The following is a 13,916-nucleotide window of genomic DNA, read 5'->3' on the forward strand; positions in this document are numbered from 1 at the left end:
TCCCAAGGCTGTCTCATTCTAGAATCCACAGATCTTAAGGTGTGGATAAGATAGTCATGGATTCAATTCCGTGTCCCTCAAAGGCCCAGTTCAAAGAGGGAGGATTGACCTTTTCTGATTCCAGATTTCCCTGGCTCCCTGGCTGTTGCAGCAAGAATGAGCTTAATCTCTCAATAGTCCCTGAGGTTCAGAATGCTGCCTCTCCTCTGCGGAGCTAAGGGCTCATTGTTGCATCTTTTTCCTTCACAGATACAGGAATGGGGCCCTTTTGATTTGGTGATCGGAGGCAGTCCCTGCAATGACCTTTCTATTGTCAACCCTGCTCGCAAAGGTCTCTATGGTAGGTGGTTCTCACTCTGCTCTTTTCCCTTATTGAGATTTTATGTTAATTTCTCCTGAAATACTTGCGTTTTCTGACCTGGGATTCATCTCTGTCTCCTTCTCTGTGTCCTTGTGTACTTTTGCCCTTTACCCCCTGTCCCATTAGAGCCTTTGATTAGGCAATAGAGTTTCTCTTTTCTGCTGCTTGACCCTCCCTTGGGTCCCAGCTCTTATTCTGGTTTTATGCTGTTCCAGAGGGCACTGGACGGCTCTTCTTTGAGTTCTACCGCCTTCTGCACGAGGCCCGGCCCAAGGAAGGTGATGACCGCCCCTTCTTCTGGCTCTTTGAAAACGTAGTGGCCATGGGGGTCAGTGACAAGCGGGACATCTCACGTTTTCTAGAGGTGAGGCTGAATACACTGATTGGCTAGCTCTTGGATGGGGTCCTTCCCTGCCTTGGGCTTAATATCATCCCATTCCTCAGAACAAAAGCTGAGGAAAGGAGCAAAAACTTTCCCCTTTACAATGACAGGTGAACCTCATTGCTAAGGACTTGATAAAAACTATCCAGAAAAACATACTAAATTTTCTCTTGTGTTGACTTTTGCCTTTGCCTTTGGAAACTGATCTCTAGAGTTGCTTGACCCTAAAGGGTAATTTTGTGGGTATGAAGGATCACAGATTGAGAACTAGGTCTTAAATTAGACTGCTTATTTTATAGATGAGGAAACTGAGGCCTAGATAGGATAGGACTTGCCCAGGGTCACATAATAAAGTATCTTGAGTCCTGAGTCAAGATTTGAAGCAAGGTCTTTCTAACTCCCAAGTCCTGTACTCATTTTTTTCCTCCATTACTTCCCTGTTACCTATTTGAGGAAGGACTAACTAAAACTATTCTTATTGTCAAAAAATTAAGGTAGGATCAAAGCACACTTCCATGGTCAGGATGGCCCATAGAAATTGGTTTCTTGTCCTTATTCGTGTTCTTAAGGCTAGGGCTTTTCTGCTGCATAATTTGGGATTTTAATTGGACCAGAACAAATAAATTAGAATTCCCTAGGCAGTAGTTGAGGTGCTTTCCTTGAAGAATGGAGACTTGGGGGGGGAGGGGAAGCATGGGTATTGAGAACATAATTCCTCATGTAGATGTGACTGCCCCACTGTGGTATCATTGCCATATGTTGCATTGTTGGTCATTCTTGTCATCATATCCTATATGTATGCAGCATGGATGATACCCTTTATCACATGGTTATAATTGAAAGGGAATCAGGTTTTGTTTTGCCCAATCCTCTCAGTTTATAGAGAAGGAGATTCTGAATAGGGGAGATTATATGACTTACCCCATGTTCCCATAGCTATTAAGAGTTAGGATTCAAACCCTTGGCCTGGTGGGAAGAGAATTAGGGTTCAAAACCTGACTTTGACCTGTGTGACCTTGGTGAAATAATTCACTATCCCAACCTCAGTTTCCTCATTTGTCAAAATGAGGAGTTGGACTAGGCAGTTTTGGGGGTTCTTTTCAATGCTCTTTGAGCCTGTGATCCCACCTTTCTAAAGAAGTTGTCTGATGCAAAACCTAGTTTTTTGGGGAAGGCATTAGGGTATGGTGCTCACAGGAGATCTAACTTGCCTTGGTTTTCTTGCAAAGGTGCCTTGAGGAAAAGTAAAGTAATATGATTCTGAGATTATGGAATTTTTTTGAGTTAGAAGGAACCGCAAAGCCTCATTTTTAAGTTGAAGTAAGCATCTAACTGATTTTTGATCCCAATAGTTCTAAATTTTGATAACAGGCATGTATTAATTAACTCTGCCAGACTTCTGGTGATAAACAGATAACTATGAAACAATCCCTACCCTTGGGAGATTGCATTCTGTTTTCAGAAATAATATTTATGTCTATGTAGATACACAATGTAAGGCTAGGTTGTGCAGTGGTTAGAGCACTGGGCCTTGGCTCAGGAAGACCTGAGTTCAAATGTGATTTCAGATTTAGTTAATGGGCAAGTCATTCAACCTTGTTTTCCTCAGTTTCCTCATCTACAAAATGATTTGGAGAAGGAAATGGCAAACCACTAGTTTCTTTACCAAGAAAACCTCAAATGGGATCAACAAAGAGGCAGATGTGATTGAATAACAGTGACAGTGACACAAATACATTGACTAAACAAAAGTTTTTGTGTGGGGAGAAGCACTTGTGGGCAGAAGCAACTAGACTTGGACTTTGTCACCAGATGATTTAGAACTAGAAAGGTCCTTAGAGGATGTTGAATTCAATAAACTCACTGCACAGATGAGGGAACTAAGGAGAGAAGTTAAATGACTTAACCTGAGGTGTCAGAGGTTAAGTGACCTATCCAAGAAAGCACAAGGTAGGGCTGAGATTCAAACCAGAGTCCACTGGCTTTAAATCCAGTTCTGGGAGGAATTTTGGTCTTTATATGACACATGAATTTTCCCAGAAGTGTGCAATTCTGGTGCTGTTTGATGACAGAGGGTAAGCATTAGTGGAAGGTTCAGCCTTGGTAAAGGAGACCCAGCAGGAATGGAAGCTGTGCTGCCTTGATTCATGACTTGGGGGATTTTGTTAGTGGTCCTCACAATCCTTTTCATTCTTTTCCCTGGCTTCTGTCTTGTAGTCCAACCCTGTGATGATTGATGCCAAAGAAGTATCAGCAGCGCACAGGGCCCGCTACTTCTGGGGTAACCTTCCCGGTATGAACAGGTTGGTGAGAGCAGGGTGAGAGCATCAGCACATTTGGAGTGCTTTGCATGGCTTGGATGGTCTCAAGGCCCATGGAATGAACTTTGCTTCCCTTTCTCTGCCCCCACCCCACCCCTTTCTCAATCAGCTAGCATTCTCGTGTCTTCTTTTTTTTATCTGCAAAGGACAAGGGAAAAAAACAAGATCCATAAATTTACATCAGTTAAGTCATATTCTCAGCATATTATTTGATTACTTGGTATGAATGATTGTCCTCTCCTTCCAGAAGCCTCTCTTCCCCCCCCTCCCCCAAGTGAAGCTGATTTTACACTGATTGAAACCTATGTAAAATCTAGTTAAATAAGATCTGGTAGGTAAGGTGCTTTGCAAACTTTAAAGGGATTGGATCTGTGATTTCATTGGGATGAGGGACTCCAGTAAGGAAATTCTCTACCAATGCTAATGCAAATTGGTACCCTCTTAAGCAACTTGTCCAAGGTCAGTCAGCATGTGTTAAATGTGGGACTTGAACCCAAGTTTTCATCCACTACATGGGGCATTCTCTGAGAACCTTAAAATACTATAAAAATATAAAGTGGTTTTTTTGTGTGTGTGGAGGGGTGTGTTCAGCAATAGCAGGGAAAGAGTCTAAACTCATGGTTTTATCAGTCTAGGGAAGACCTGATGTGGCAGTTCTCCACAGAAATGTGATTTGTCTTTAACTTTGTAAAGATGGTCATATTTATATAACTAGTTAAAGTTTTATCATATGTTTTAATACACTTTCATTTAATCCTCACAACAACTCTGTGAGGTAGATGTTATTCTCTCCCCATTTTACTGGTGAGAAAATAAGGCCCAAAAGATCATCCTCACACGGGTAGTAAGCAGCAGAGTCAAAATTTGAATCTAGGCCCTCTGCCTACAGAGAAGTCATTGTATGATCCCTAATATATATGTCCATAGTACTATGATCTCAGACAAGTTCATGGATTTTTAGTGATAAGGAACCATTGAGGGCACCTAGTCTTGCCAGCTGCTTTGTCTTACAGATGAGGAAACTGAGACCTAGAAAGATTCAATGATTTGTTAAAGTTTGCATAGGTAGTAAAGAGCAGAACCCCAGTTCTTGGCATTCCAAATAAAATACATTCCAGAACACCAAGAGGTTAACTACTTAGCCTTGACCATGGCTGTCCTGACTACAAAGCTGGCCCTCTAATGACTAGGTGGTACTGCCTTTCCTCAGTTCACAGAATCACAGACCTAGGGCTGACATCTCAGAAGCCATCTCATCTAAGTTCTTTATAGATAAAGAAATCAAGGCCTAAGGAATACAGATGTCTTGACCCAGGCCACATTGGTATTTGTCATTTTTATTTCTTCTTCTATTACTGTGTGCTTGTTATTACTGCTACCACTACCACCAATACTACTGCTACTGCTACTGCTACTACTACTACTGCTATTGCTACTACTACTACTAGCACCATTGTCACTACTATCACCATTAATACTACAGCTACTGCTACTGTTCCTGCCAGAGGTCAGGATCTGCTGTGAATAATTAGCACCTTGGTGCTCAAAAGAATTCAGATTTAATCCATTAAGGTTTTGCCAACTTGGCAGCCCTTGGCCAGTTTTTTGAAGGGTTTTTAAAGTTTGTGTTTGCACAGATGAAGATAATTTGTGGTCTAGGAGGAATAGTAATTTGAGTTTCATTGCCAAACAGATCTTGTTCTTTCTTTTGTGGGGGTGGGGAGGAAAACACACCTGCTGGAATTTGTAATTCAGAGGGAAAAAAAGCTGGATCTTTTCCCCCCAACTTGTTCACTTTCCTTATCTATTTCTCAGCACACCTTCTGGGAAATATTTGCTCTTGCCCTGAGTTTTCTCCCAATCAGAAGGAGACTGTAAAGAAATTGGGTCAATATCAAGCCTGCTGTCAAATATACCCATTAGACCTTGATTAGGAATGAGGGAGAAGCCCTCAAACTAGTGTGTTGTGGTTTTTGTCCTCTGGAGATCACACCTTATTGTGAGCCCTTTTAGTCCCTTCTTCCCTCCCCCCAATGTCCTGATGGTGACAGAAGCCATATGAGAGCACATGGGGTTGCTGTATGTATACCTATTCCTGCCCTGTTTGTGCAGAGTATATGCATGTGTCAGTGGTTTGCATGTGCATTTATGAAATCTTGGTAAACTTACATGTGACTACCTTATGTGTATGGCATGCATCTTTTGTATGTGTTCCTTTCCTGCTCCCATCACTTCACTGGTATGCCTTAATTACCTGGGAGTCAGTAAATAATTTCACTGAGGCTCCATTTTTTTTTTATTTCCTTTGAGATCCTGGCCCTTCAGATACTATAATTTTCCCCAGACTCCTGCTTACAGATATGTCCTTAGCTATATTGGGAAGCCAGCTCTCACAATTAGGCTAGGAAAATTCTATTTTCATATCAATGAACACTTAAAAACTTATTCTCCAGCCTGTTAAAAAAACAAAACTAATTCAATAAACATTTAGCAAGCTCCCACTGTGTGCTAGGGAGTAGGTTTCAAAGAAACAAACTAATCCCATACTGGTTGGTGGGGAGGTAGACAATGCTAGATAAATGAATACTAAGTACACATAAAAATAAAATTTGAAGGGCAGTGTGATTTAAGAAAGAAGTGTTGGGGAGGCTAGGTGGCGCAGTGGATAAAGCACTGGCCCTGGAGTCAGGAGTACCTGGGTTCAAATCCGGTCTCAGACACTTAATAATTACCTAGCTGTGTGGCCTTAACTCCATTTGCCTTGCAAAAAACCTAAAAAAAAAAAAAAAAAAAGAAAGAAGTGGCCTGGGAAGCTGGGAAGATGATGATTCATGTCTGCCTTTAACATTCATATTGGCTGAGGGATCCTTAGGCAGGATGACTGCTGTTGCCCATGCTGCAATCTCTTCTTGAGGCTTGTCTAAAACTCTTGTCCTAGAGTACAACCTCCCCCCCCCCCCCCCCCCCCAGTTGCTACTACCTTTGTAGGATGATTTTGTATCTAGTCTGGACCTATATGTAAAATCCTTGAGAGACAGAACTGTTTACAATTAAAGCTTAGTTAATGCAGGTTGATTCATAGATACCAGACCAGTCTTTATTTCTTATTGCTCCAGGCAGTTTCTCTTGCTAAGCAGGATTGGTAGAGGAAGTGGCCCACCCGGAACTTAATATGTGGAATCACATCTAGTTTTAAAAGAAAATAAATGGAAAGCCTAGGTATAAGGCAGCAGCTTTCTGCCCCTACCCACCAATCTTCCAACCCTCTTCTTCCTCCCCTCCCCCCATCAAACCCTTCCATATTTGACCAGAAAGCCAAAGCCCAAGTTGAGCAGTGATTCTAGGATTCTGCCCTTATCAAACAGGAGTCATCTGCTATCTCTGGACAAAAATTGATTGGTCAGTATATTGCCCTAGGAATTTTCTATGTATGGTGGTCTTTTCATTACTTTGTCTTAAGGTATTTTGTCATAGAATCTTTAAGTGTCTGGACTAGATGGTTGAATCTTGGCCATGTGAGCTGGAAGGGACTTGCAAAACTTTTAATTTGCTATATTTTACAGTTAAGGAAACTGAGACTTAAAGAGGCAAGTCAAGAGATTTGCCCTAAGACCAAAGATAAAGCAAGAGTTAGAACATATAGAAAGTCCCTTTGTTTTCCTGGAGTCACAGTCATTTCACCATACTGTCTAGGATCTTATTATCTAAGCCCAAGTTTTCAGGACTATTTTCTTTACTCAGACATCTTAGGAGAGTGTAACCTACTCCAAATCTTTTAGCACACAAGGGAATAAGCCATCCTAGGATGTGCATTCCACTCCCTGTGGACCCTAACCTAAGGCCTGGAATCAATTAGTATGATTTATTAAGCACCTATTACTTACTAGAAGAAAAACTATGTAGACAGCCTGAAATAATGAGGACCAGGTGGACTGAAACTGTCTTAAGTACAAAAACTGAGCAAATACACACAGAAGAAAGAGTGAGACTTAGGATGTGTATGAGAAATTTATTGTATGGATTCACAAAATTGTGAAAGCATATGTAAAGATCTAAATGAAAATTTTATTTTAATTTTCAACTGAGGCATCCTAAAGTCATCTCCCCCCCCTTTTTTTTTAATTTGGGAAAGTACATTTTAAAATCCCTGTATTTGACTTTCATATGACCCCATATGCCAGCTTGCAGATGGGCCAATGTAAGTTTCTCTGCATAAGCCTCCAGTAGATTTAAGCAACTGTGCGACCATTTGATATGTATTATCAGTTTTGTGACCAGTGGGGTCTGGCTGTATCAAGTGGCTATGTCCAGGCCTTCCTCCTTGTTGATTCACCTCTCCTGTTTCCTAGACCATTGGCATCTACCGTGAATGATAAGCTGGAGCTTCAGGAGTGTTTGGAGCATGGCAGGATAGCAAAGGTAAGAGACCAAGTATCCGTTTTCCCTCCTGGCAAGCCTGGACTGGGCAGAAGGTCAGATGGTGGTTTAGAAAACCACTAGCTTTGGAAGAAGAAAAGATGAAAGTAGGGCTACAATATGTCTGTTCAGTGTTTCAACCAGCCTGGAAAATGCAGTGATTGGTGGAACAGAAGCAAGATACCTAGTGATATGCTCTGCTCTTTCTTTCTTTACATTGGTGGCCAGGAATCACCTGTTTCACTGTCATCCTTTCCCTCTACCTCCAGAGTGAACATTGAGTTCTTGTTCACGTTTCCTGGCCAGAGCTTCATCTGCTCTGTGCAGAACCTGCTTCCCAGGTGACCATCAGGTTCCAAGGTCACCAGAAGTCGTATGAAGCATTTTCTTTGAGCGTTAGCATTTCTGAGCATTTAAAGAACTTTTCATCCTTGGGCATCTTTGGGCAGAAAGCTTTGCCCTTCTTGGTCCTTTGAGTTAACACATTGAACCTCTTTGTCTGGAAGGGGAACTTCCCCTGGAAGAGAAGCTACAACTAGGAGCCAGATGAACTAGAGTCAAAGGTCAAAGCCATCACAGGTTGAAAAGGCAGGGGGAGGGCTGACAGGAATCAGACTGCTCAGTCCTGCAGTTTGGGCTTCAGCATCCGAAACAGTTGACAGCCTTTGCCCAGAGCAGATTGGACCAGATTTCAGCGGTTCTAGAGCATAGTAGTCTTTCCATGATAATCGCACCTCTTCTCTTGTTTTTTTTTTTTTCTAGTTCAGCAAAGTGAGGACCATTACAACCAGGTCAAACTCCATCAAACAGGGCAAAGACCAGCATTTTCCTGTCTTCATGAATGAGAAAGAGGACATTTTATGGTGCACTGAAATGGAGAGGTACCCTCCCCCTTCCCCTCCCGTCACACTTCCTTGGGGGGGGCAGGGACTGTGAGGTTCAGGCATGAAGGAGGAGGGTGGAGGGTCTCAGAATTTCAGAAAATGACCTGGCTTTTGTGAGTTTCCTTCTTTAATCCTTGGTTAGTAGAACTGTCTTAGGCACTGGCAAAAGTGAGATTTCCAAGAAACACATAGGGAGATAATAGGGTTCATATTATCACACTATCTACCAAGTAGAGACTTAGATTTCAGAATATAAATATGGGTGCTCAGGGGAAAAATGAACTTTGTTGGGAAATCCTAGAACAAGGCAAAATTTCAAAATCTTATCGGTTTCTTTAAGTGGGGAAAAGTACAGGGGAACATATCCCAATATGCATTATTATGAAAATAATCATTGTTATTAATCCAAATCCCATGAATCTATCACCAAAGAGAGACAATGATAATAGGAGAAAGGACTTTGGAGCCAAGAGGATCTATGTTCAAATGCTGCCTTTACTTACTATCTATATGATTTGGGGCAAGATAGATTTAAAAGGGTCTCTAGAAATCACCTTATTCAACTCCCTCATTTGTAAACTCTTATGGGTTTAAGGGTCAGTTGAGCAAATAGGAAGGGGCAGAGATTGGCTTCAAATCCAAGTACCCTGACTCCCAAGCTAGAGCTCCTTCTCGTCTACCATACTGCCTCCCTTATGGACCACATCCACAGAATTTGTCACAAATAATGGGGTGATTTTCATGATTTTTACAGATGGTGATGGTAAAGAAAAACTCATCATTGGTAATTTTAAAAGTTAACTTTGAGGACTTGAGAAATAATAGCTTTGATCAGTACAGAACAAAGTTCTCTCAAATATTGAGTTAAAACTGTACTCACGCTCATGCTTAGCAGAGATGTGTGTTTCCTCATAGTATTTTTTTTTTTAATTTTTTGCAAGGCAAATGGGGTTAAGTAGCTTGCCCAAGGCTGCACAGCTGGGTAATTATTAAGTGTCTGAGTTCGGATTTGAACTCAGGTCCTCCTGACTCCAGGGCCAGTGCTCACTGCGCCACCTAGCCACCCCCCTCATAGTATATTCTGGCACTGGTTTTTTGTTTTTTTTTTTTTTTAGGTTTCTGCAAGGCAAATGGGGTTAAGTGGCTTGCCCAAGGCCACACAGCTAGGTAATTATTAAGTGTCTGAGACTAGATTTGAACCCAGGGCCAGTGCTTTATCCACTACACCACCTAGCTGCCCACCCTCATAGTATTTTCCACAATATTTTCATATACCTTCTGTTCACACAATTCTCAAAAACTGTGATATCTATTCAAAGGACAGATTGATTGTGTAGGATTGAAAGAAGGGACCTTCAAACTCACCACTTCCTATCCTTTTTTGCCAATTTTTTTTCTTTTAGGGTCTTTGGTTTTCCAGTCCATTACACGGATGTCTCCAACATGAGCCGTTTGGCAAGGCAAAGACTGCTTGGCCGGTCATGGAGCGTGCCTGTGATCCGCCACCTCTTCGCCCCCTTGAAGGAATATTTTGCCTGTGTGTAAGGGACATGGAAGTGAACTGAGATAGTGACATCTAATCAAAGCAAAACCACCAAGAATGAGAGGATGGAGAGAAATATCAGCACCCGGAAGAGAAAAAAAAGGAATAAAAAACAAACAAAACAAAACACAAAAAACCACCACAGATGCGAAAACATCCGCAAGGATCGCCAAGCAAAAGGGTTGGACATCATCTCCTGATTTTTCAATGTTAAAACTTTGATCCTATTTAAAAAACAAAACCAAGCTTCCCCTCCCCTCTTTATTATTATTATTATTAATATTATTATTATTATTTGGGTCAAACCTTTTTAATTTTCCACTCTTTCCAGAGGGGTTTTCTGTTTGTCTCAGTTTTGGCTTCTCGCTGTGACTGATATGAGGGTTTATAATTTTTTTTTTTAATGCTGTAAGAAAAGTAGAACAGGGAACTACAGCAAAAAAAAAAATAACTCCACAAAATAAAAACAGCAACTGTACCATGCAGAGGAGAGATGAGAAGAGGGGAGGGGGGGAAAGAAATATGCTATAGAAATCTATCATATATATATATATATATATATATATAATGTGTGTATATATATATTTTGGGGGTTTTTGTTTTGTTTTTTGGATTTCATTTTGGAGGGGGTTTGTTGGTTTTTTTTTTTTTTTTTTTTTTTGGCTTGGGTCTGATCAGATTAGGAGCAGCACAAGCAAGAACAGAAAACTAGGGAAACACTTGGGCACGTGGTGGCAGCCAAGGTCACCTCCAGTCACTGAATGGGATTTTAACAACACCATTCCTAGTGATGCAAAGTGAAACCCAACTAGCAACAGGGAAGATGAAAACACCCACACAATACACTTTTATACAGTATTTCAGGTGCCTAATACACAGGAAACCTTGAAGAAAATCAGTTAGTAGAAGCCGCTGTTACCTCTTGTTTACAGTTTATATATATATATGATAGATACAAGATATATCTATATATAAAAAGGTACTGTTACTACTGTACAACCCGACTTCATAATGGTGCTTTTCAACAGCGAGATGAGTAAAAACATCACCTTCCATGTTGCCTTATGTGCAAAGGGTTTTAACCAAGGATTGGAAAAAAAAAGGGAGAGATGTTTTTTTTTAATTGTTATTTTATGTTATTTTAATTTTTTAAATGGTGAAGAAAGGGGGTCAGGAAATAAACCCCCGTGTCCTATTTCTCCCTGCCAAAAAGGGTAGGGAGGGAGGTTAAGATTGAGGGTGTTAAGAACAGTGAGATGCCCTAACAGGAGACAACCTTTCCTGAGTCATGCAATAATTTTTTTTTTTAATATCCCAAAAGGAAAACTCCCTGGGCTAGATGGCAGGGGCAAAGGAGGACTAGATTCCCAGTCCGTCCCCCCCACTCAAGTCATTCCACTGACTCTGGATGGAGGGGCACAGAAATCTTCCAGAGTTTGGGGATATGTACAGCTAAAACCCCAACCTGGAGGAAATAAAAAAACATACAAAAAGTACTGGTGCTTTTCTGTCTAAGTCGAATTTTGTGTGTTCTTTTATGAGAAACCACCTCCCCCCCTGCCCTGCTACCATCTGCCCCTTCCCTGCACAAGGCAGCCCCCCAACCCCAGGGGGAGTGATGTTTTTGATCATCTCCATACATAGGCTGCAGTTTTATATTGGGAAGCTGATAACATGGTTTATTATAATTGTTATGGTTCTGATTCTGTTTGTTTAATTTTTTTCCCCTTTGGGGAAAAAAATAAGCCCAATTAACTACCCTCCCTCCTCCCTTTAGGTTTAATATCAAGGTGCAGGGAGAAGGGTGGGGAAAATAGGGTGCTTTTTTATTTTTTTCCAGTGGCTTCAGTGCCCTGGTTCCTTGGAATCCTGGCTTCCCCCTGCCCTCCCTTCTCAGGCCAGGCCCATACTCCCCTTTGTACAGTGCTAATTTGGCAGCTCACCAGTATCTGAAAAGTCTGCCTTCTGGAGTTCTGTCACTCCTCTCCTTCAGCTTTCCCTTTGTTCTTAAATCAAGATTATCAAGAGTTGGAGGGAGGAAGGATGGGCAGTCTCTTTCCTTTAAATGTGATGTGAATTGTATGTGTGGTTCCTCCTCTATTCCCTCCTAATACTTGGTCTGATGATGGCTGCACTCTTTTCATCATCTTTTTTGGGGTTTTGTTTGGTTTGGGTTTTTTTTTTTCTTTCTTTCTTTCTTTTTTTTTTTTTTTTTTTTACCTCGAGTCAGCCACACTTCAAGTCCTGGTTCCAGAGACTTGACCCACTTCCTACTTTGGCAGACAGGGACCCAGCCTGGGCAGTAGGAAGAGGAAACACTCAGTGGCTCCAGGTATGAGCCAATGGGCAGGTGCCTGCCTTGATAGATGGGGTGTAGATATGTGGCATATAGAGATATATATTTTATAATGGGATGGGGGATGGAGCCTCCTGGGGCCCTACAGAGATGGGAGGCACTCTCTAAAGTTCAAGGTCCCAAATCACCATCCCCAGAAGGATAGGACCTCTGGTGATAGGCACTATATAAATACATAGATAGGGACATATATATGAAATATAATGCAGTGGGGGAGAGGGATCAGATGATTTACTCTTGCTAAACCTCTACCCTTCTCTTTCCTTGCCACAGGCATAAATAGCCCCATACAAATCAATCTCTTAAATACAAACATACATCTACACAGTTACAGCTGCACTGTTATATACACACAGACATAATCTTTTCCCCAGATCCAAGATTTCATGGAGTTAGAGCCCCGTACAACCACTTACCTCGACCCTGCTATCCTCTTGAATGCAGTTAAACCTTATTTTGGAGGGGCTCTCCATGCCATCCAGGAGCTATCGAGTTCCCAAGGTGCTACAGGTGTTAGGGGAGAGATTGGATCAGCTGACATTTTAGCTAAGAGACATCCCTATTCAAATGTTAGCCTGCATTTCTAGCTCTATAATTCCTCCCATGAAGTATGGGAAGGTCCTGAGCTAGTAAACCCTGGATCCCAACATCTGATTCCAAGGTGTAACCCAAGTCAACCTTTTCATCCATCTTTCTTGGCTTTCTACCTTAGCCTAAGGGACTTCTTGTAGGAAATGGGAAAAATGGGCCGAGAAACAAGGTGGTGGGGGAGATGTATGCCTGAGGCAGGCCTTTAAACACCACAGCTGGCGTCCATTCAGGACAATGTCCAAAGTTTTTCCTGCTGTCATTTGGGCTGTCTGGGCCTTGGTTTCCCAATAATCTAGACCCAACTTATCTTTAAATTGGCTTTTAATAACTACACTAAGCCACCCATCCCTTTTAGTCTAGGGGTGGCATTGTGATTGGTGTTGGATGTTTTCTCCTCTTGGATCATGACTGGTTTTCCACTGGAGATGAGTTTGGTGTTGGGTTTCCTATTCTTTGTGGTGCTCCCCTTTATTTCCCCCTTATCCAGCTGGGCTTCACTTCCCTACCCCATCCCACCCTGGTTTGGGAGGCCACCAGCACCACTCTAGGAGTGGCTAGTGGAGGAGGTGGGCTGCTCTTGAGTAGTCCAAGGTGCTCCCTCCCCTCATAGCCGACAATTGTTTCCAAGGTCTTCCCAGTCCCCAGTGTCTTTTCACTGTTTCCCTTCATGCTGTGCTCAGCTTTATGCCAGCAGGGCTCTCCCAACTCCTGCTCACTAATCCTCTGCTCCTCAGCACCAAAGCCTCTTCCTTGCTCTTGATACAATATAGTCTAGTCCGTTTCCCAGACTTGTGCTTAAAAATGTTGAATTTTTAAAAAATGATCTGGATGGACTAGGGCTGAGCTTATATTAGCCAAGCCGTATGCCCTTTCCAGTGATATTGGTATTAAAAACCTAATTAAGGGGGGAGGGCTCTTGGTAGCCCTCCAACCAAGCATGCTATCCCATCATCCTATGGGCTAGGCTTTTAGGTTTGGGGACAGTCTTGGCCCCATATCTCAGCCTGAAGATTCTTAGATGAGGATGTGGTCCTCCCAAAATGCATTCTGCTGTGGAGGGGG

At 42.0% G+C, this 13,916-nt stretch overlaps 1 protein-coding gene across 2 annotated transcripts in view; it reads left to right on the forward strand.

Moving 5' to 3' along the window:
- Positions 1 to 11,403, forward strand: part of DNMT3A (DNA methyltransferase 3 alpha) — a 166,715-nt gene extending 155,312 nt beyond the window's left edge. The window contains exons 18-23 of one of the 2 annotated variants that reach the window (XM_074209960.1): positions 250 to 340; positions 577 to 725; positions 2,961 to 3,046; positions 7,414 to 7,483; positions 8,243 to 8,361; positions 9,768 to 11,403. In XM_074209960.1, the coding sequence (XP_074066061.1) occupies positions 250 to 340; positions 577 to 725; positions 2,961 to 3,046; positions 7,414 to 7,483; positions 8,243 to 8,361; positions 9,768 to 9,909 (657 nt within the window). In that variant the 3' untranslated portion in view covers positions 9,910 to 11,403. Of the gene's footprint in view, positions 1 to 249; positions 341 to 576; positions 726 to 2,960; positions 3,062 to 7,413; positions 7,484 to 8,242; positions 8,362 to 9,767 lie in introns of both variants that reach the window. The other variant, XM_074209959.1, reaches the window with a different exon arrangement.
- The last annotated feature ends 2,513 nt before the right edge of the window (positions 11,404 to 13,916 follow it).

The sequence above is a fragment of the Macrotis lagotis genome, chromosome 1 (assembly GCF_037893015.1).
Source record: "Macrotis lagotis isolate mMagLag1 chromosome 1, bilby.v1.9.chrom.fasta, whole genome shotgun sequence".
NCBI classification, from domain to species: domain Eukaryota; kingdom Metazoa; phylum Chordata; class Mammalia; order Peramelemorphia; family Peramelidae; genus Macrotis; species Macrotis lagotis.